The sequence below is a fragment of the Dipodomys ordii genome, unplaced genomic scaffold, assembly GCF_000151885.1.
Source record: "Dipodomys ordii isolate 6190 unplaced genomic scaffold, Dord_2.0 Scaffold49, whole genome shotgun sequence".
NCBI classification, from domain to species: Eukaryota; Metazoa; Chordata; class Mammalia; order Rodentia; family Heteromyidae; genus Dipodomys; species Dipodomys ordii.
Window position 1 is genome coordinate 6,778,837 of NW_012267265.1, and position 20,522 is coordinate 6,799,358.

General features: G+C 35.8%; 1 protein-coding gene across 2 annotated transcripts in view; it reads left to right on the forward strand.

The window, feature by feature from the left end:
- Positions 1 to 20,522, forward strand: part of Mrpl1 (mitochondrial ribosomal protein L1) — a 61,487-nt gene that overhangs the window by 22,757 nt on the left and 18,208 nt on the right. For both annotated transcript variants that reach the window (XM_013020142.1, XM_013020141.1), the window contains exons 5-7: positions 1,177 to 1,248; positions 6,592 to 6,703; positions 15,630 to 15,736. In XM_013020142.1, coding sequence (XP_012875596.1) covers positions 1,177 to 1,248; positions 6,592 to 6,703; positions 15,630 to 15,736 — 291 coding nt within the window. The remainder of the gene's footprint in view (positions 1 to 1,176; positions 1,249 to 6,591; positions 6,704 to 15,629; positions 15,737 to 20,522) is intronic.

The following is a 20,522-nucleotide window of genomic DNA, read 5'->3' on the forward strand; positions in this document are numbered from 1 at the left end:
CTTACTTACAATTAACTACCAAAAAAATCATGAAATGGAACTGTGGCTTAAGCAGTAGAGTGCCAGCCTTGAGCAAAAAAACTAAAGGCACAGTGCCCAGGCCCTAAGTTCAAGCCTTACTATTGGCTCACACACATACACGCACACACACACACAAAAGGCAAACTACCCTTGCTATAGAATCAGCAAGGTCCAGTATGAACCTTGCTGTGTAGACTTTGTATGAACATTTGTTTTTAACATGTTAGTGAATTTGTGTTTTGTTTCTTTTCCATTAAAGTTCAAATGTGAGACATGTATTCTCTTCCTTACTGTTAAGGAAGAAACTACTTTCTTCTCAGAAAAGAGGCGAATATAGTTGTTGGAATGCTACAACATTTTAGTAACAGGCAGGGAAAAAGTTTTGCAGCAAAACAAAATGACAAATGGAACATGTTGAAAAATAAACTTTAAGCTTTTGAGAAATGACTAAAATTTGGTTTTTTAATTTCTTTAAAAATTGCTGGACATCAGTGGCTCATACCTGTGATACTAATTATTTGGGAGGCTGAGATTGGGAGGATTGCAATTAATGAGGCGAACTTGGGCAGAAAAGTTCATGAGTTTTCAGTGGAGAACTGTATATAGTGGTGCATGCCTGTTACCTAGCTAGATAGGAAACCTAACATAGTGGATTGTACCCAGGGAGTGAGGCCCTATTTCAAAAATAACCAGAAAAATTAGGCCTGAAAGTGGGGTTCAATAGCAAGAGCACCTGCCTAGCAAACTTGAGGCTTTCTGAGTTAAAAATCCCAGTTCTACCACTACTAAAGAAAGCCTCATGTTGATTTTGTAAAATGTCTGGAAGTTAGCAAAACTTACTATATTTGAAAGGTGTTAAATACATTTATTATATTTACATATATATATATATATAATTTGTAATATCTTTTGGAAGGCAACATGTTGTTTGGTAAGTTCTATCACTTAGTAGGTTCCTAATTTGCCATTTTTGGTAGGATACACTTAAATGAAACATTGTCAGTAGGAAACACTTTAATGACCTACAAGCTGAATTTGTTTTGAATGAAACGTATTTTTATTCTAAAATGTAACATTATTTGTTACAAAATACTTGAAAATTGCTGAGTTTGTTTAAAACTAAATATTGATATTCAAACTATAACATTTTGGTAGAATGAATTAGAGATGAAAATTGCGGAAGAAAATGGAGCTGCGTTTGCCGGAGGAAGTAATCTGATTCAGAAGGTACTGTGTTTTCATGCTTATTAGTTACAGAGATTGTTCGGTTATCTTTGCCATCCACTTATTATTACATTTGGAACTTAATCACTAGGCTTACATTATTTATAAATAGTATTGCTTCTAGGGCAAGGGAAATTTTCCTACTTTTTTTCAATCTCAAAATCAAGCTAAGATTTTGTGTGAGATAAAAAAATAGCTCACATGGATGTTCATGGTTTCAAGATCAAGTATTTGTTTTGCTTCCTTGAAGTGAAAGTATGATGTGTGTGGCAGCCATAAACTACTGTATCTGACCTCTGTGTGCTCCTTTTGGTTCTTTTGAGCATTTATACCCATTAGGCTAGCAACACAGGCTCAGCCATGGTGGCTGATAAATAGGAATGTTGCATGCTTGCACAAAATAGTTCTGTGGACCGTTGTTGAAAAGAATAGCATCTTTTTTAAGAGATTGGAAAAATAGGCACATAGTTATTCCCAAAAATATTACAAAAGGTATTTCTTAATATTCTTTATAATATCCTCTTCTAAATCTAATCATTTAGATTATGGATTATGGATTTTATAGATTTGGATTTTGAGTGAGGGACTAGGGAAATGTGTCTTGAAAATGTATCCTTTGGCACATATCCAGATTTTTATCTGAACTTATAATTTGGTTCATATTTTCAGGAGACCCAGCAATGCTAGTAGTTTGTTTATTCTTTTCACTCCAGTACTATGTTAAATTTCCTGGAGGCTTAGGAATCAATTTTAAAGAGACTTTCTAAAACAAGTCTTAGAGTCAGAATTAGTGGGAAGCAGGAAGAGGTTAGGTTAACATAGGTCCTAGGACAAGTCTGGGGCTGTATCCTATTCTTTCTGGCATATTACTTTGGTTTTAAAAGAATTATTGAAACATCCTGTTAGATGGAATCTTCACCATGTAAACATCACAGGCACACATATAAACTCAGGTTGCCTGGTCTAATATATGTAGGCTGTATGGAATGGACTAAACTACTAGATTGCAATCCTACAGCAGATTACTGTAGTGAGTTTTATAGATCATTGTATGTGCTGTGCACTTCTGCTTAACTAATCATAGAAAAAATAAACATTTCTCACCTGTATGGTATCATTATGGAAGTATCAGCATATGTGTCTGCCATCATTGGCTAGATTTTTCTTTTAGTAATTGGCCACCTGCCTTTTTTTTTTTTTTTGGTCGGTTGTGGGGCCTGAACTCTGGGCCTGGGCACTGTCCCTCAGCTCTTCAGCTCAAAGCTAGCACCCTACCACTTGAGCCACAGTGCCACTTCTGGCTTTTTCTACTTAGGTGGTACTGAGGCATCGAACCCAGGGCCTCATGCATGCGAGGCAAGCATTCTGCCACTGAGCCACCTTCCCAACCCCTAGCAGCCCTCAGGTGTTAAGAAGTTACTTCTCAAAGAAGAAAAGGTGATGGAAGAGAAAATGTTACAAAACCTTCAGTTCAATAAAGGAAGTATATTTGAGGAAGTAAACCAAATAAGGAAATTAAACACACTTTGAACTTATGTGCTATATAAGATATTCCAGGAACAGAATTTCTTTTTAGGACCCCCAGAACTGTGCTTGGACCTGTATATGTTACTGAACCAGCATATGCCTGCAGGTTACTCAGTGGTTTCTTTGAAAGCTTACTATTCTAATGCTAGTAGGAATTCAGTTTATATAAATACTTCTTTAAATTTTATTTTTATTTATTTATTTTTGTCACTCATGGGCTTGAACTCTGGGCCTGAGCACAGTCACTTGGCTCTTCAGCTCAAGGTGAGCACTCTACCATTTGAGCCCCAGTGCCACTTCCAGTTTTCTGGTGGTTAATTGGAGATAAGAGTCTCATGGACTCATTATTTTGCCCATGTAATTGTAACTCTTCTGTACAGTATTTGTTTGTTTGTTTGTTTTTGTTTTGTTGGTCCTGGGGCCTGAACTCTGGGCCTAGGCGCTGTCCCTCAGCTCTTCAGCTCAAGGCTAGCATTCTACCACTTGAGCCACAGCGCCACTTCTGGCTTTTCTGCTTATGTGGTACTGAGGAATCGAACCCAGGGCCTCATGCATGCGAGGCAAGCACTCTACCACTGAGCCACCTTCCCAGCCCCTCTGTATGGTATTATCATAATAAAAAATTAAAAAAAAAAGAGTCTCATGGACTTTCCTGCTGGGGCTGGCTCTGAACCATGATCCTTAGATCTCAGCCTCCAGAGTAGCTAGGATTATAGGCACGAGCCATGGGCACCTGGCTATCAGTACATTTTTGTATATACGTGTACCAGTCCTGGGACTTGAACTCAGAGCCTGAGTGCTGCCCTTTTAGCTTTTTCCCTCAAGGCTGTACTTGAGCCACACCTCCACTTTTAGCTTTACGGTGGTTAATTGGAGATGAGAATCACACAGGCTTTTCTGCCTGGACTGGCTTCAAATTGTGACACTTAGATCTAACCTTGAGTTGCTAGGATTACGGGCATGATCCACCAGCACGCACGCCTACCTTCAATAAAATTTTGTAAATAATACTGTGGTTATAATTGAAAAAGTACATTTCTGTATTTTTACTTAATTTTCATTTAATTTTTATAGTGCTGGGGATTGTACCCACAGTCTTGTACATGCTAGCTTTTCATTGAGTGATCCCTTAGCTCCCATTCATTATTTCTGTGATGTGCTATTTTATTTAGCTCTTACAAATTGTAAGGTAGGATAGTATTACTGGACATTTAGTTGGTTCTTAGAATAAGACTTTAATGAATTCATTATATTTTTGGTATTTTGAAATGTTACAGATCTACTTGGCTCAGATTTAAAAGCAGTTTCTTGTTCTTACTTGTCTGTAAAAGCATAATTTCCATCCACAGACTTGTATTATTCCAGGACACGATCTTAAGGTTAATTATAGCATAACACTGAAACATAATTTTTAATTTAATTTAAAAGAACATGTCTTAGAATTAGTTTTAGGCTGTTACATTGGTTCACTCTTTGTCCTTTGTCTCACCATTTTGTATTCCCTTTCCCTTCCCCTCACCAAATAAACATATACAAGACATAGGGTACCAAAATCAAAAACAGTGACAACAAGGGATAAACCAAAAGAATAACAACAACAAAAAAGAAACAAAAGTAAATAGCTTCACGCAATACATTAAAAAACAAAAACAAAGAAAAAAACCCCACTTGTTTCCATATCTTGGAGTTCATTTCTATTAGCATCCTTTTGTATGGTCATATGCACATAGCTATGGAGCTATTTTGATCCTCTGCTAGGGTGAACCAATGTAACAGTGATACTCATGGCATTATGTTGGAAATGAACATTATGATTTGGGGGGAGGGAAATTGAGGAGGAGGGGAAGTAGGAAAAAAGAAGGGAGGGGTAACTGTTCTACAAGAAATGTATTCATTACCTTACTTATGTAACTAACCTCTCTGACATCACCCTTACAATAACATTAAAAAAAAAAAAGAAGTATTTTAGGCCCTTGAATAGCAAACTCACACAGTTCTTTGGCATTTCCAAATTATCTCATTTCTTTCACATTTCTGAAAGAGGAGTCCTGGCTCTATACCCATAGAACTTGTCTTTGAGTTTTGGCTGTTTCTCAGGAATATGCATACTGACTCACCGGCTCTGAGAGCTCAGCTTCCTTATCTTCAGTGTGTGGTCAGTATTAGTGCCTGCCTTGTAAAATTGTCATTAAGATTGATTGAATTAAGCCACATAAAATATTTAGCAAAATTCATGGCACATGAAAAACACTCATTGAATTTAAGTTGTATTTATTAAGGAGAGCATGCCGTTTAAGTAATAAAGGTAGAAAAAATAGAGACAGGAAGATAAAATTTCAGAATCAATACTTAATTTTGCCAGTATTTTACTTTTTTCAGGAGTCACTATGTAACCCAAAACAAGGATTTGATTGGGATATTTTGGTAAGATTGCAAAATCCCACAACTCTAAAGCATCCTCAGAAGTTGGTGAAATTATTACCTAGGCAATATGGTTTTAAAAATGTGTTTCATTTCATAATTGATCAAACTTTTAAATGGAATAAAGTATAGTAGTAGTAGGAGTATAATTATTTGGATACTTGTTTGAAATAATCAAGTGGTTTTTTTTTTTTTCTTCCTGACAATACTGGGGCTTGAACTCAGGGCCTACATGCTGTCCCTTAGCTTTCTCACTGAAGTCTGGTATACACACCAACTTTCTTTCTTTTTTTTTTTTTGGTCGGTCGTGGGGCTTGAACTCTGGGCTTGGGCGTTATCCTGTGCTCTTCAGCTCAAGGCAAGCACTCTATTGCATAAGCCACAGTACCACTTCTGGTTTATTGGAGATAAACCGGAAGTGGTTTATTGGAGATAAGAGTCTCAGGGTAGTGGCGCTGTAGCTCAAGTGGTAGAGCGCTCGCCTTGAGCTGAAGAGCTGAGGGACAGCGCCCAGGCCCAGAGTTCAAGCCCCACGACCGACCAAAAAAAAAAGAGTTTCAGGGACTTTCCTGCCCAGGCTGGTTTTGAACCTCGATCCTCAGATCTCAGCCTCCTGAGTAGCTAGGATTATAGGCGTGAGCCACTTACGCCTGGCTACACATCAACTTTCTATCTACCCTCCCTCTCTTCCCCCCCCTAGGTTAATTGAAGTCTCACAGACTTTCTTGATCTGTCCTTTAAACCATGATCCTCAGATCTTAGCCTCCTAAGTAGCTAGGATTACAAATATGAACCTCCAGTGCCTGACAAATCAATTTGTAAAAACTTAATCCATTTTTTCTGAGACTAGAGTATGGATAATGAATTATAAGTAACCTTGTCTTTGACTGTCCTTTTGTCTTTTAGTTATTGGTTGCAAGAAGAATTTTAGTTCAGTTCCTTATAAAAATAATGGTAGATTTGGTTCTCTTGATGCTCTAAATTTAGAAAGCTATTGGTTGCTAGTGAGGTTGCCAGCTGGTGATTATTATTTTTGCGTGTGAACTGTTACACAATTTTCAGTTTGTTTCTTATGTTTTAATGGCTGTATTGAATTCAGCTTTAAGAGGTTGTAGGAGTTGTGTTCAATTAGTGTTGTATCACCTTTCTGCCTAAAATAGTCCCATGCAAGAATTAAAACCACTGTTTTCTTTTAAATGGATCTGACTTTTTAAAATAAAAAATATTTTGCTTCTGATGGATTTTATAATAAGTAATTGTATTCCTATGATTCTTGTGTTTGATGAAAAGTATTTGTGTTTAATGACTTTTGAATTGAAGTGGAAATTACTTATTTTTGGTTAAATAAAGTGTTTCTATATAATCTAAGGTTATCTTCTCCCCTCCTCTCATTTTCAGGTTTTGGATGATGAAATTCATGTAGACTTTTATGTAGCTGTTCCTGAAATAATGCCTGAGCTTAATCCTTTAAGGAAGAAACTGAAGAAAAGATATCCAAAGTTTGGTAGAAGTAAGAGGCAATTTTTATTTCAACATGCTATCAGTAAATTTCCTTTTGATTCTATTCAATTGGAAAACAAAGCTGTTAATTTTTATGCAGAACAAATAATGTGTTCTACCTAGTATTTGGGTTTTCTGTTCTAGAAATATGTGCATTTGAATTTTTCTCTTGGCAATAGTATTGATAGTCTAAAGGAATTTGAGGTACTAATTACTTTACAACTTTAAATCATAGTCTAGTTCCAAATGAACATATTACTTACTTAGATATGTTAAAATATTTTATTATGTTTATACTTTATATAAAGTATGTTCATAATTTAAGCATACAATTTCTATATGAATGTATTTATGAATGCATGGCTCAGGGAGTATTTACCCTTAATATTTTTATCTTTACAAAATCCAGTAAGACAGGTAAGAATCATGTAATGAAATGTGGGCTGTTATTTGATAAATTCACAAGGTGATGTGGTTGTTCAGTGGAGGAAGAGTTTACACATAGGTGGGGAACAAGGAAGGCATCATAAAGGATGTGGCATTTAAACTGTAGCCTGAATAAGTGGATGAATTGTTTAAAGGGAATGTTACTTTTAAGTAAAAGGAATATATTAATCATACATTAATCATAGAAGTAAGAAATTATAGGCCAGGTCTAAGAAATCTAAGTAAATTCTCTTTGACTACAGGGAACGGTACCTCTACATTGAGATGGAAAAGAATAGTGGGGAATGGTGTTGGAAAGGTAGATTTATGCTGTGGTGAGAAGGACTTTGAAGGCTGAACTAATAAACTTAGTCTTAGAAGTTTTGTGATATGGTATGACATGATCTATTGTTTTGCGCTTTAATCTGGGAAGAATCTCAGATGCATTGGCATAGATTTCAGCTAGAAGCAGGGAGTTGATTTAGAGGGCAATTTCAAGAGACTGGTAAAGGTCATCTTTAAATGAAGGTTTCATAATGAGATAAGATAGTAAGACTTTTGACCAAGTAGTTAGTAATGGACTGGTTGATGGGAAGAAAGGAACAGTCAAATGGTATTGAGACTAGGGACTTCTCTTAATAAATGGTATCATTAATGGAAACGTACATTTGTGAGGAAAAATAAGTTTACTTACAGAACAGGTTCACTTGCTTAATGTGGCAGTGAATATCTGGTGGAGATAGGAATTATTTTGAATAAAACTTGGTGATCACTATATAGAACAGACACTCTAGAATTTGTTTAAATAGATTTGTCTTGAAGTTACGACTCTAACTGAACTAATTCTTCATACATACTAGCCACTAACAATTGTCTGGAGTTCTATATTATGTATGCTAAAAGCAAATTCAGGTAAGTTTTTTTTTCTTTTTGATATATTGTAGTTTTGTTTATTTGTAATAGCCTACATTGAATCATGTGTCGTAATTAGATATAGGACTGAAGCTTTGAACATGTATTAGGGTTTTCATTGTAGTAGTGTTTGTTGTCATGGAATCAGCCTTATAGTCTTTTGGAAGTAAGACCTGAAATTGAACCTTATTTAACAATTAAACTAGAATTACACACCAGGTACTGGTGGTTCATGCCCCTAGCTACTTGGTGGTTGAGATCTGAGGATCGTTGTTCAAAGCCAGCACTGGCAGGAAAGTCCATGAGGCTCTTATCTCCAATTAACCACCAAAAGGCTGGAAGTAGAGCTGTGGTTCAAGTGGTAGGGCACTAAGCTTGAACAAAAAAACTCAAAGACAGCACCCAGATTCTGAGTTTAAGCCCTAGGACTGGCACAAAAAACAAACAAAAATTGCAGTCAGATTTGATGAAAAACATTTTTATATTTTTTGTTTTTAATTAAATTCAATCAGAGCAAAACAAATAGTTCTAAATATAGCCAGTTAAAGTTGAAATGAATATTGAATATATCTGTTCGTCTAACTCCTTGCTTTGCATAATGAACTGGATTGTCACAAACATTACTTTTGTTACCTTTGCTACTTTTTCATGTCCTTTTAGATTCTATTTAGTCTTGAGTTTTTGTTTTTTTTTTTAATTTGTATATTTTATTTTTTACCAACGTCATCACAAAATTTGAAACTGTTGCTTTTTGGTTTGAAAGATTTTAAATAAATAGTTTATTCCAAATGACAAATGTTCTATTAAAGTGTTAATTCTTATCTGTGGATTTCACTTTATTTCTACTTTCTAATGATTCACACTTTCCATATACCATGGTCAATCACCTATGTGTCCCCCCAATTTGCTTAAGAAAGAACCTTGTAAAAACAGATCATTCCCTTTTCTTTCTTTTTTTTTTTTTTGGTTGGTCATGGAGCTTGAACTCTGGCCCTGGGCACTCACCCTGTGCTCTTCAGCTCAAGGCTAGCACTCTACCACTTGAGCCACAGCACCACTTTCAGCTTTTCCTGTTTATGTGGTGCTGAGGAATCGAACCCAGGGCCTTATGTATGCGAGGCAAGCACTCTACCACTGAGCCACCTTCCCAGCCCTATTCCCTTTTCTAACTTTTGTTTTCACCCCTACATAATCTGTTTAACTGCAAATAGCAAAACATTTGTGTTCTTTAAACATGAAGAAAAACAACCTGTCAAAAATGTTGAAACAATATACCAGATGTGCTTTAGAACAAATAAAGCTTGTATTGTGCATTTTAGAGATTATTCAGATTCTTGTTTAGGAACATTTGATTCCCTTAAAGCCAGCAAAAGACATTAGGGGTAAAATAGAAATTACATTTTGAGCAAGTAGATGAAATGGAAAACAAATAAACAAGCCTGTGCAGCTGAGCTCATTAGTTTCCCATCTTATCTCATTTTCCTAACAGGAGTGGGCATGGCCATATTGGTTGGATTGGATGTATTTTGCAATAGGCTTAATGTTGTGATTTTATTCATTTTCTTATAATTGCTTGTATAACTGTAGACAAGTTCTGTATTTTTCAAGCTCACATCTGGCTTATTTTCTTAATAATTTTGGTTTCATAAGAACTAATTTAAAGATTGTTTTTTAAAACTTATTTTGAAGGAAATTTGGTCTTATTTTGCTAATCACCTTGTTTACCATCTGTAAGTATCCTCTGAAAAATCTTTTATCTCTAATATAGATATGTTCTCTTGATCTTCTAAATAAAATCTTCTAAAAGATTTTATTTCTAGTCTTAATTATTTAACATTTACTAAAAGCTACCAGAAACTATCTTGGACTTAATGGTTTCAGTTTTCTATTATGCATTTTAACTGATGATAAGTACTATGGCATATATAGACATTGTTTTTTAGTTTATTGTTTATTTAGTTTATTGTTGCTGAGACTGGTTTTGTGCATGCTAAGCATGCACTCTACCACTGAGCTGTATTTCCAGTCCAGCTGAATTATTTGAGCTTATGCAAAATTATTGGCAGGTAAAAGAAAGGGAGATAATGAGAAGGTGAGAATTGCACTAATATATATCTCATAACATGTGGCTCTTTGAACCAACACAAGCATTTCAGTTGGAGTGTTGTCCAAAGGATATTCACAGATACACTACTTTCTGTGAGGAATTTGTTATTCATTGTACTTAAGACTCATGGATTGTAAAACCATCCAGATTTAAAATGCTTCCTAAAATAACATGCTGTACTTGAGTACTGCTTGCATTCTTTTAAAAAAGAACTGTTTACTTATAAGAGGAAAAATACAGAAACAGAATTGTTGCATGGAATCTCTTTGAAAGTTTTTTTTTTTTTTTTTAGTATTTTCCCCTCATGGATTAATCTAAAAAATGATCCATGTAGGAAGGAGTCTATCAGTGATTAGGTATTGCTCTAATTACTCTAGATGAATTATGGGTACCTTACAGCAGGTTCTCTTCACTCTTTTTGTGTCTCTCTGTGTGTGTGTTTCCTTTGGTTCATTGTAGTGATTGCCTTGCCTGCACACACACTGACACACACAGACACACAGACACACACACACACATACACACACACACACAGCTCGTCTCTCTGTCTCTCGATCTTTTTTGATCTCTCTCTTTCTCTCTCTTTTCCTCTTTCCTTCTTTTTTAAAGTCATTGCACTTACTGCTCCACCTGCCTGCAGTGCTCTTTGCTTATTTGTCTGGCTTGCTTTCTTAGTCAAATATCTTAAACAAAGAGATCTCCTAATATAAAATATTGAATGGGAAGTGGAGATTAATTTTTCATTATGGTACCTCAGTACTCTTCTTTATAACTTACCCTGCCATTGTCTGTATTTTTTCTTTACTTGTGATGTGCACTTAGTTCTTCCTCTTTTTGTTCGTTTTTGTTTTTATGCCAATGTGAGGGCTTAAACTAGAGTCTCAGCTCTCTCCCTTAGCCTTTTTGTTCAAGGCTAGTGCTCTGTCGCTTGAGTCACAGTTCTACTTCTGTCTTTTTGGTGGTTAATTGGAGATAAAATCTTGTGGCCTTTCTTACCCAGACTGACTGAACTATAATCCTCAGATATCAGCCTGTTGAGTAGCTAGGATAACAAGCATGAGCACTGGTGCCCAGCCCAAATGTGTTGTAATTTTATCTGTTTCTGTATTTTCATGGCCTCACATAGTACCCTGACCCATAGCAAATAGTTTAAATTATTTCTATAGTAAGTAAACATTTAGTGCAGCATTCAGTTTGTAGATATATTGGATTAACCTCGCCATGAAATGTGGTTAATTATAACTTAGATTTTTTTGGAATAATTGTACTAATTATAACTTAGAATTTTTTGGAATAATTGTACTAATTATAATTTAGAATTTTTGGAATAATTGTACTACTAATAATTGTACTATTTAACTTATGCCAAACTTTGGATGTGATGGTGATGGCTGTGAACATGACATATAAGGTCTTTAATATCATGAAACTATCTGTTTTCTTTTCTTCTGTCAGTCATGGAGTTTCAACTTGATGCTTAGGTGCTGTTCCTGAGTTCTTTTTGTTCAAGGCTAGTAAGTTACACCACTTTGAGCCACAGTACCAAATCCTGTTTTCTGGTGGTTAATCAGAGATAAAGAGTGTCACAGACTTTCCTGCCTGAGTTAGCTTTGAACTGCGATTCTCTGATCTCAGCCTCCTGTGTGGCTAAGATTACAGGCATGAGCTGCCAGCATCCGTCGCTGTTTCCTTTTCTACAGTTAGACTGCTGTAATTTTAGCAGTCATTCATGCTCAGATTTATCTAGTTAAAACAAAACTGCAGTTGTCCTTCCAACCTTCATTTGAATCCGTTATCCTTGTTAGCTATAATCTTAGTTCTGTTTCTTGTTTTATATCAGTTTTAAAAATAAGTAGCCTTCAGCAATTGGCTGTCTTTGTCTCCTTACCAAATGTTATTTTTTCTTACAGAAATTCTCATGTAAAGTATGCTCTCAATTATAATAAGAGGTCTCATTTTCCCACATATATATTCAAATGTCATTCTCAGTTTTCTCTGTTTCTTGAAGCTGCTGCATGTACAATCTTCATTAACCTTCTTTGTCACTAACTATTCCATCTTTGTTGTCCTTGTGAAAAGAGAAATGTACATCAGGTTGCAGTACCAGTTCATGTAGTTCAGTATTGGTTATGTTCTGTATGGACACTGAATAGGGAGAATTAGAGGAAAAGAAAGGGAAAGACAAAGAAAAAAGAGAAATAGGAGAGCATAAAAGCATAAAGAGAGAGCAACTATGTAGCTTTAAGGGACAACAAAGTCCTAGAGTAACCATGACAACTTAACATTCGGCTACATTGAAAAACAAAATGGAGTTCTGATTAACATAGATCCCTCAACCTTGACTGTATTACTCACCATGACCTTAAGCAAACTTTTAATATTTCTAATATGTTGCTTATCTACATCTACCCCCATTACTATGGGGGTTCTATGATAATATATGCAAAGCTTTGTATAAACTTAGTATATAAAAAGTTCAGACTATATGTGGACTAATGTTAAACATGATTAACACCCTACAATTCCTAAAGTAGCTTTTAATTCTTCACAATTACTTTAGGAGAATATACTTTTTTCATATCTATATCTCATTTCCTCCTTCAAAACTCATTTGTCAACTAAGTGGACAGTTGTTGAGTATCTATGTGTCAGGCACTGTACTTAGTACTGCAATTGAAAGATGCAGAGACATTTCTCAGTTTTTAGAAGGTACACATTAAGAGATGAGAAATATGACAAACTGCTATGCTAAAATGCAATTATGTATTAATAGAAAATATACAAATTACTGAGAGGAATGAGGAACTAGTTTGTAGAATCAGATTGCTTAGAGAAGATAGCCATTAAACTGAGGGGAGAAGTATGAATAGGCATTTTGTTTTCCTAACGTGCATGGGACTACATACCAGAAAAAGCAAATGGTTTTTCATTAGTGTAAAAAAGTTACGAGTTTTTATGTTCAGGAAATTGTAAGTAGCCTTCTATCATTTGGTACACAAAGCTTTATCAGATAGCTGTGGTTAATGGGGTTAGATAGTGATGGGCAGCTGACCAGATCTCGTAGAACTTTGCATGCCATACTTTGGAGATTAGATTTTATCTTCTTCGTGGATTGGAGCCTTTGAAAACAGTTGCTCAGAAGAGAGAGATAAGAGCCAGGCACTTTGGCTTACGACTGTAATCCTAGCTATTCTGGAGGCTGAGATCCGAGGATTATGGTTCAAAGCCAGTCCAGGCAAGAACATCTGTGAAACTCCAATTAACCACCAGAAAACCAGAAATGGCACTGTGGCCCAAGTGGTAGTGTGCTAGCTTTGAGCTGAAGAGCTGAGAGACAGTGCCTAGGCCCAGAGTTCAAGCCCCATGACCGACCAAAAAAAAAAAAAGGAGAGAGAGAAAATTTCTTTACTGGCATGGCTATTCTGGGCTATTTATAAGTGGTACAGCAAGACTTGAACTGAGACGAGAGTGAGGAGGCCTACTGTACTAGGCTAGTAAAAAGATGCTGGAAAGAACCTGGCCATGGCAATGAAGATAAAGAGGAAGGCTGGTTAGGATATTGAGGAGGTAGGGTTAACAGGAGTAATTGATTAAATATGAGGAAAGAATCTGGAATGATGCCCTAATTTTGGTCTTGAATAGCCTACTGAATATTATTTTAAAGGTAATGATACTAGTAGGAAAGGAGGTTTGGACCTAACAATACTATCAGAAATGAATGGGACAGGAGAGGGGAGAGTTAACTGGTCCAAAGTTATGTATTAGCACAAAGTAGGTTCTGGTAAATGTGCACATTATGACCTATACATTGTAACTATGGTATTAAACTTCAAATTATGAGCTCATTTGTACATTTTTTTAGCAAGCATATGTCACATTTATACCTTTACTAATTACCTGTCTGCATCTAGGTGGAGTTATCAAATAGGTGGTTGGAAACCATGAGAAAGATAGTGACTGAGATGTATGTTTAGCAATTATGAGTGGCTACTTGGCATTAAAGCCATGTGTTTGGATGAGATCACTTAGGGAAATATATGCAAGGATACAGTAGAAGAGGTCAGATGATAAATCTTGAGGTAGTAAAAACTGTGAGAGTCAGCTAAATGAAAATGGCCACTGAGAATGCAGTTGGACAGCCAGTGAGAATGTGTTTTAGAACGTGAACTGCTATTGATGGTCACTCAAACACTGAGAAATGACTATTGCATTGACAGCCTTGATAAGATTATTTTCAGTGAAGCAATGGAAATGACAACCTGATTAAAGTAGATATAAAAGGAAGTGTCCCTGTGGCTCAAAGTGGTAGAGTGCTAGCTTTTAGTGAAAAAAGCTCAGAGACGGCACCCATCTCTAGAGTTCAAGCCCCACAACTGACCAAAAATAAAATAAAGTAGGTATAAGGAAAAATGGAAGAAAGGAAAAGAGACAGAAACGATAGACAGCTTTTTCTTTTTTAAAAAACTTAATGTACTTCAGAAGTGTATTATATGGTTAAAGGAAATGTGAAATATTATTTGAGATAACATTTCATAGAAAACTTTGTAAGCTAATGTGTATTATTAGGAAAGCTGGGAAATTTGGTAGTATAGACAAGAGAAGAAGCAGTATCTTCATAGGTAAGTAGAGGTAGATTCTGTACATAAATGAGGACTGTTTGGTAGAAGCAAAGAGACTTATCTGTAGTGACAAGAAGGAACACAGCATTGTAGATGTATTTATATGTCACCAAATAACTTTCATGCTCAAATACAACACGCTTTTTCTATGAAAATGTAACTGAAAAAATACATCTGTGAGCCAGGCACGGTGGTACACACCAATAATCCCAACACTTAGGAAGTAGAAGCAGGAGGATCACAAGTTCCAGGCCAGGCTGGCTGGAAAAAACCTAAGTAAAGAAGTAGATATGTGAGTAGTTTAACCAGGTGTGTCACTATTAGCATTTTACTGTTTGTTGTACTGTGACGTACTGTTTAATACTCAGCTACATTGGAAAAACAGTGTTTACAGTAATTGTTCTATCTCTGTGCCTCAGACTCCAATTAGATAGTAAGCTTCTGTGGGCAGTTGCTTTTCTTTTTGGCTTATGTGCCCCTGAGGCCATCTGAACATCTGCTCAGCTGTGCTGTGTTCTATATGACACTAGGTTCACATTGTCTCTCTGAAGGAACTCTGGCTGGGGCAGCCATGGGGTGTGGTATCTCCACCTTGGTGGTATCCCCACCTTGTTTCTTACTTTTACTATTCTTAATATTCAGCAGGGGCATCAAAGTGTTAATAGAATAGTCTGAATTTAGCTCCAGGAGATTCAAGTTCCGTTCTTAGGTCTTTTTTTGTGCCATTTTCTCTAGCCATCTGTGTTTTAATGAGCTGCCATAACTCACTTGCTATATAACTTCACGTGGGGTACATGTTTATCACATTCAATAAATTTTGCTACTTGTTGAGATGTTGTGATGATTTTGGATATTTTTACCTTTCTAACCAGATTCCATTGGCCGAGACATTCCCAGAATGCTTGAATTATTTAAAACTGGACATGAAATTATGGTAGATGAAGAAAGAGAGCACTTTCTCAGCACCAAAATAGCAACAGTAAGTGATAGTAAAAATGATCAAATAATTCTCTTTCCTTTTTTTGTTAAAATTTATTAATAGTATTAGATACTACAATATACCAATCATTTAGATTTGCTCTTAAAACTGGCATTAGTAGTGATACTAATGTATACAGAGAAAATTTTATTCTTTAGATTGATCTCATAAATGTTTATGGTACTTAGAAATTTCTTCCTTCCAGAATTACGTGCTATTCACTGACATTTACTTGTGTTTTTGCTATGTTTATCTATTGTAAGATACATGTTTTCTGTTGTCTAATGTTTCACACTTACTAAGAGTAGTAGGGTTAAAATCCTTTATTTCCCTTATAGAATATTGCATAATGTTGAGTGCATAGTAGGTGTTTGATACTATCTAATGGAGTATTTATTTGCTTCATTTTAGTAAGTTATCTTAACTGTTCACAAAATTGTTTGTCTACTTACAGAAGATGTTGGATGTCAGTTTCCAGTGACATCCTAAGACACTAATATAGATATGTCAGTTACAGGACTGTAAAATGTAAAGGCATTAAGAACATTAAAGGTAATTACAGATATGTTCTTTTTATTAAAGGATCTCTCACTTGACTAACAGCTATGCTCATAATCCTGGCTACTCAGGAGGCTGAGATCTAAGGATTATAATTTGAAGCTAGCTGAAGCAGACAAATCCGTAAAATGTTTACTTTCAGTTAGCTACCAAAAAGCCAGAAGTGGAGATGTGGTTCAAGAGGTAGAGCAAAAAAGCCAAGTGATAGCGGGAAACGTAGAGTTTAAACTCCAGTAATGTCATAAAGAAAAAAAAGTCAAGAATCTCTCAAGTGCCTATAAATGAATATGTAAATTTTTTCTCTGTACATAATTATGGGAATAATGGTAGTATTGATACTTCCTGGTATCCAGTACTATTCCAGTACTTCCATATTCTGCTTTGTAGTTCTCAGCATTTGAAAGGTAAAGTTATCTCCATTTGATAGATAAAAGCATGGAAGCTCAAATTGCTTAAAGATATTTCCTACATTTTACAGGTAAATTAGGCAGAATAGGTTCAGCATAGGTTCAGGGAGGGTACCTGCAGGTCCAGGCTCCTTACACCTGTATTATTGGAATAGCTATTGCTCTTCTTTTTTTTCCTCTCATTTTCTCTTAATAGGGATTTTACATTGTTGCTGACACCTCACAGTTTAAGCTAATGGAGCTATGTCCATCATAGATCATGAGAAATCAAGAGAAACTCGCAGCTAGTGTAATGGTGGGGAAACTCCTTAGAAGGAATTTAATGCAGTCAGAGATTAGGAAATTCCTGCTTGCTACATTATCATCAAAGGTGGCACCGATTTACTTGGCTTGAGATCTGCTGGAATCTGATGTTTTTCTTGTTCTCAAATTTTCTCCTGTTCAAAAGCCTTTGGCAGTTTTCTTGATTCTTAGTGTTGACAATATTATAATCTAAAAACTAAACAACCAAGTACAAATTTTAAGGGATTATCCTAGAGCTGCAGAGACTTGAGTTTGAATACCTGTCCTGCTACTTAAGGGATGGAGACTTGAAGCAAGATTCTTAATGCTGTCTCAGATTTCCTTATCTATAGAAGGTGTATAAGGAGACCCATAGCACTTGGTGTTTAAAAATAAGATCAATTTTAAAATGCTAGTGCGTAATATATTATTTTGGTTGTTTTTGGGGAACAAAGAGTACTTGAGAACCAAAGACTCTTAAACTGGATTAAATCTGCCTTATTTTCAGTATTTTTAGTAGTGTGAGTCTACATAGGTCCTGGAGTTGTACTTTATTCATGTTTTCAACAAATACTATAATGATTAAGACAGGCTCTGAAGCAGACTGCTTGGATCTTTGGGGGACAAATGTATTGATGAAAAGGACGTTAATCTACTTGTTTATGGAGAATACTACTTAAATATTGTAGTGGAAAATTAATAAAGTGGATTTTAGATTCATACTGACATGGTTTAAATCCTCGTTTCATAAGTCCACCACTTTGCTTTCTAAGCCATTGTTTTCCTGTTTTCCCATTTCCCTCACAAGTAAAGTGATAGTAATGATTAGTATTACCTTGGCTAGAGAGAATTTATCACTGTCTATATTTCTGGTTGAGATAAAGTAACTAGGCCTTAATGCGCTGAGTAGTAACCTGATATCAAATCTAGATTGTACCGCCAAAAACCAACAACAACAGATAAATTACGGGTCATCATTCATATCTCAAAACAATAAGATGAAGAAGGGGCTATCACACACCTGTGTTAGTTCAGCTGTTTTAAAGGAACCAAATACCAGTGACTTAACCACGATAAAAAGTTAATTTTCTCCTAAGTTGAACTGGTAGGCAGCTCAAATGCTTTGCTCTTCAGAGTTGTGTAAGGATCAAGGGTTTCTTCCCTTTTGCTATTTGCCATCTTCAAGACTCTTCGGGTTTCTGTTCTTGTCGTTCATTGTCAGGTCTGACTCACAATCTGAGCGAAGGAGACAAAGTGACACTTTGAATGATGGAGCTCCATCTAAATGGTTCAAACATCTGAACCACTGTTGTGTGTGTCCTTGCGAACTTTGTCCCTATCCACAGGCCAGACCTTAGTCACATGGCTTGGTACTCTGTGTAGTGCCTAACTGGTAGCCATATGCCCACCTTTACTTTCTTTTTCTTTTTCTGTTGCCAGTCCTGGGGCTTGAACTCAGGGCCTGAGTGCTTTCCCTGAGCATTTTGTGCCCAAGGCTAGCACTCCACCATTGAGTCACTGCTCCACTTCTGGCTTTTTGTTTGTTTGTTTATTTATTGGAGAGGAGAGTCTCACAAACTATCCTGCTGGGGATTGCTTTGAACTGTTACGCTTAGATCTTAGCCTCTTGAGTAGTTAGGACTAAGAGTGAAAGCTACCAGCTGGTGTTGCTGAGTTCAAGCTTCAGGACTGGTACAGAAAAAAAGAAGTAACAGTTAAGATTTTACTCTAGCTAAGCAGGAACTAAAGAAACCTAAAAGAATAAGAACATAAAGACAAGAAATTTTATTCATTTTTTAAATTGTTGTGTGCCTAACTCCTAAAAGTACAAAAAGTACTCAATAATTGTCCAAGGAGTTAGTTAAGTGAGTAAATATTCATAAACAAAGTCTGTCAACTGAAGGTCAGAAATCATTAAAAGTCATTCTAATGTAAATTATGAATCAATGGAAAACATGTTTATAATGTTGTTTTATAATGTTTAAAATGTTGTTTTCTAAAGATTGATCCCAAACTTCAAATTATCCTTGTGGATAATGCAAATGAAGTAATACTGTACTTGATAGAATTTAATAAGGTAAAAGTAAGAATCAAGAATCTTGTCCACTGTTCATTATAGAAATGCTCAGCTGGTTGTATTTTTTGATGTTATATAAGGAAATTAAACTGTCTACATATTGAAGCATAAACTTGTCAGACTTTGAAGTAATTTTCAAAGGATGACTTAGTGTTTTATAATATACCACAAATCCGTTTTATGTTAGTTGTGAGACTCTCAGAACATACTTTCTTTTTTCTTACAAAGAGTAAGTTCAGCCTACTTTTCCAGAACACTTCAAAGTATAATTAAGGCCATTTGCATTTTTGATTGGTTTGCTTGACTTACGTCTCATTATAAGGTAAAAGTTCTTTCTGATTTTCTGTTGGTATTGACTATCCCATTTCTCAGAGGCACACATAATTTGTGAAAACTTAAGTGTTTTCTTTTTTATCACCTCCCTCCCTTTCTCCTATAGGGTCTTTTCTTTTCTCCTCTCTCTTCCTCTTTCTCCCTTTTTAATCTCTTTGTGAATGTTGACTACTTCACATACTTAACAATCTTGATAACGTAGTTGAGGTTTCATTTGCTGAGAACAGGAAGTCAAGAAATAGAACTTATGAATTGGGGAAAATGATGAAAGTAATAAAATATTGATATATTAGGTGGTTAGCATTTGTCAACAAGAGGCCATGATGGTAATTTAAATTAAAGAAAAACTTGAAATATATTTGTTTGTATATGGTATTTAATACATAATAAATTGTATGTTTCTTATTGCCTAGTATGGCAAGAGAAGAGCCTATAAATGTTTTGAAGTAGCAAGTAGCTAACTTTTATGTCTGAATCCAGTTGAGTAGAATCTCACCTATGTAGTTTTATGCTTTTTGTTTGTTTGTTAGTTTTGTTTTTTGTCAATCATGGGGCTTGAACTCAGGGCCTGGGTGCTGTATCTGAGCTTTCTTGCTCAAGGTTAGCACTCTACCACTTTGAGCCTCACCGCCACTTCCAGTTTCCTGGTGTTTAATTGGAGATAAGAGTCTCATGGGCCTGGCTGGGCTGGCTTCCAACCACAATCCTCAGATCTCAGTAGCAGCACTTGCTGTTTTATGGGGCCCTAGGGCTCTTTCCTAGTTTCTATCAGGGCTAGCACTCTACCACTTGAGCTACACCTCTATTTTCTGCTTTTTGCTAGTTAATTAGAGATATGCATCTTTTTTTTTTCAGTCTCATGAGTAGCTAGGATTATAAGCATGAGCTACAAGTGCCCAACTTGTGGGTTTTAGATTTAGATTTTCAAATCAATTCTGACTGAAAGTCTTTGGGATTACAAAAGTTAGAAAAAGATTGAGGTTAAAAATAGACTTGTATTGATAGTGTCCACTAGATCTTTTAAGGGTGCATTGTACTATGAAATCTACTTAGTTTCAAGGCCTTTCCTTCTTCCTTCCTTCCTTCCTTCCTTCCTTCCTTCCTTCCTTCCTTCCTTCCTTCCTTCCTT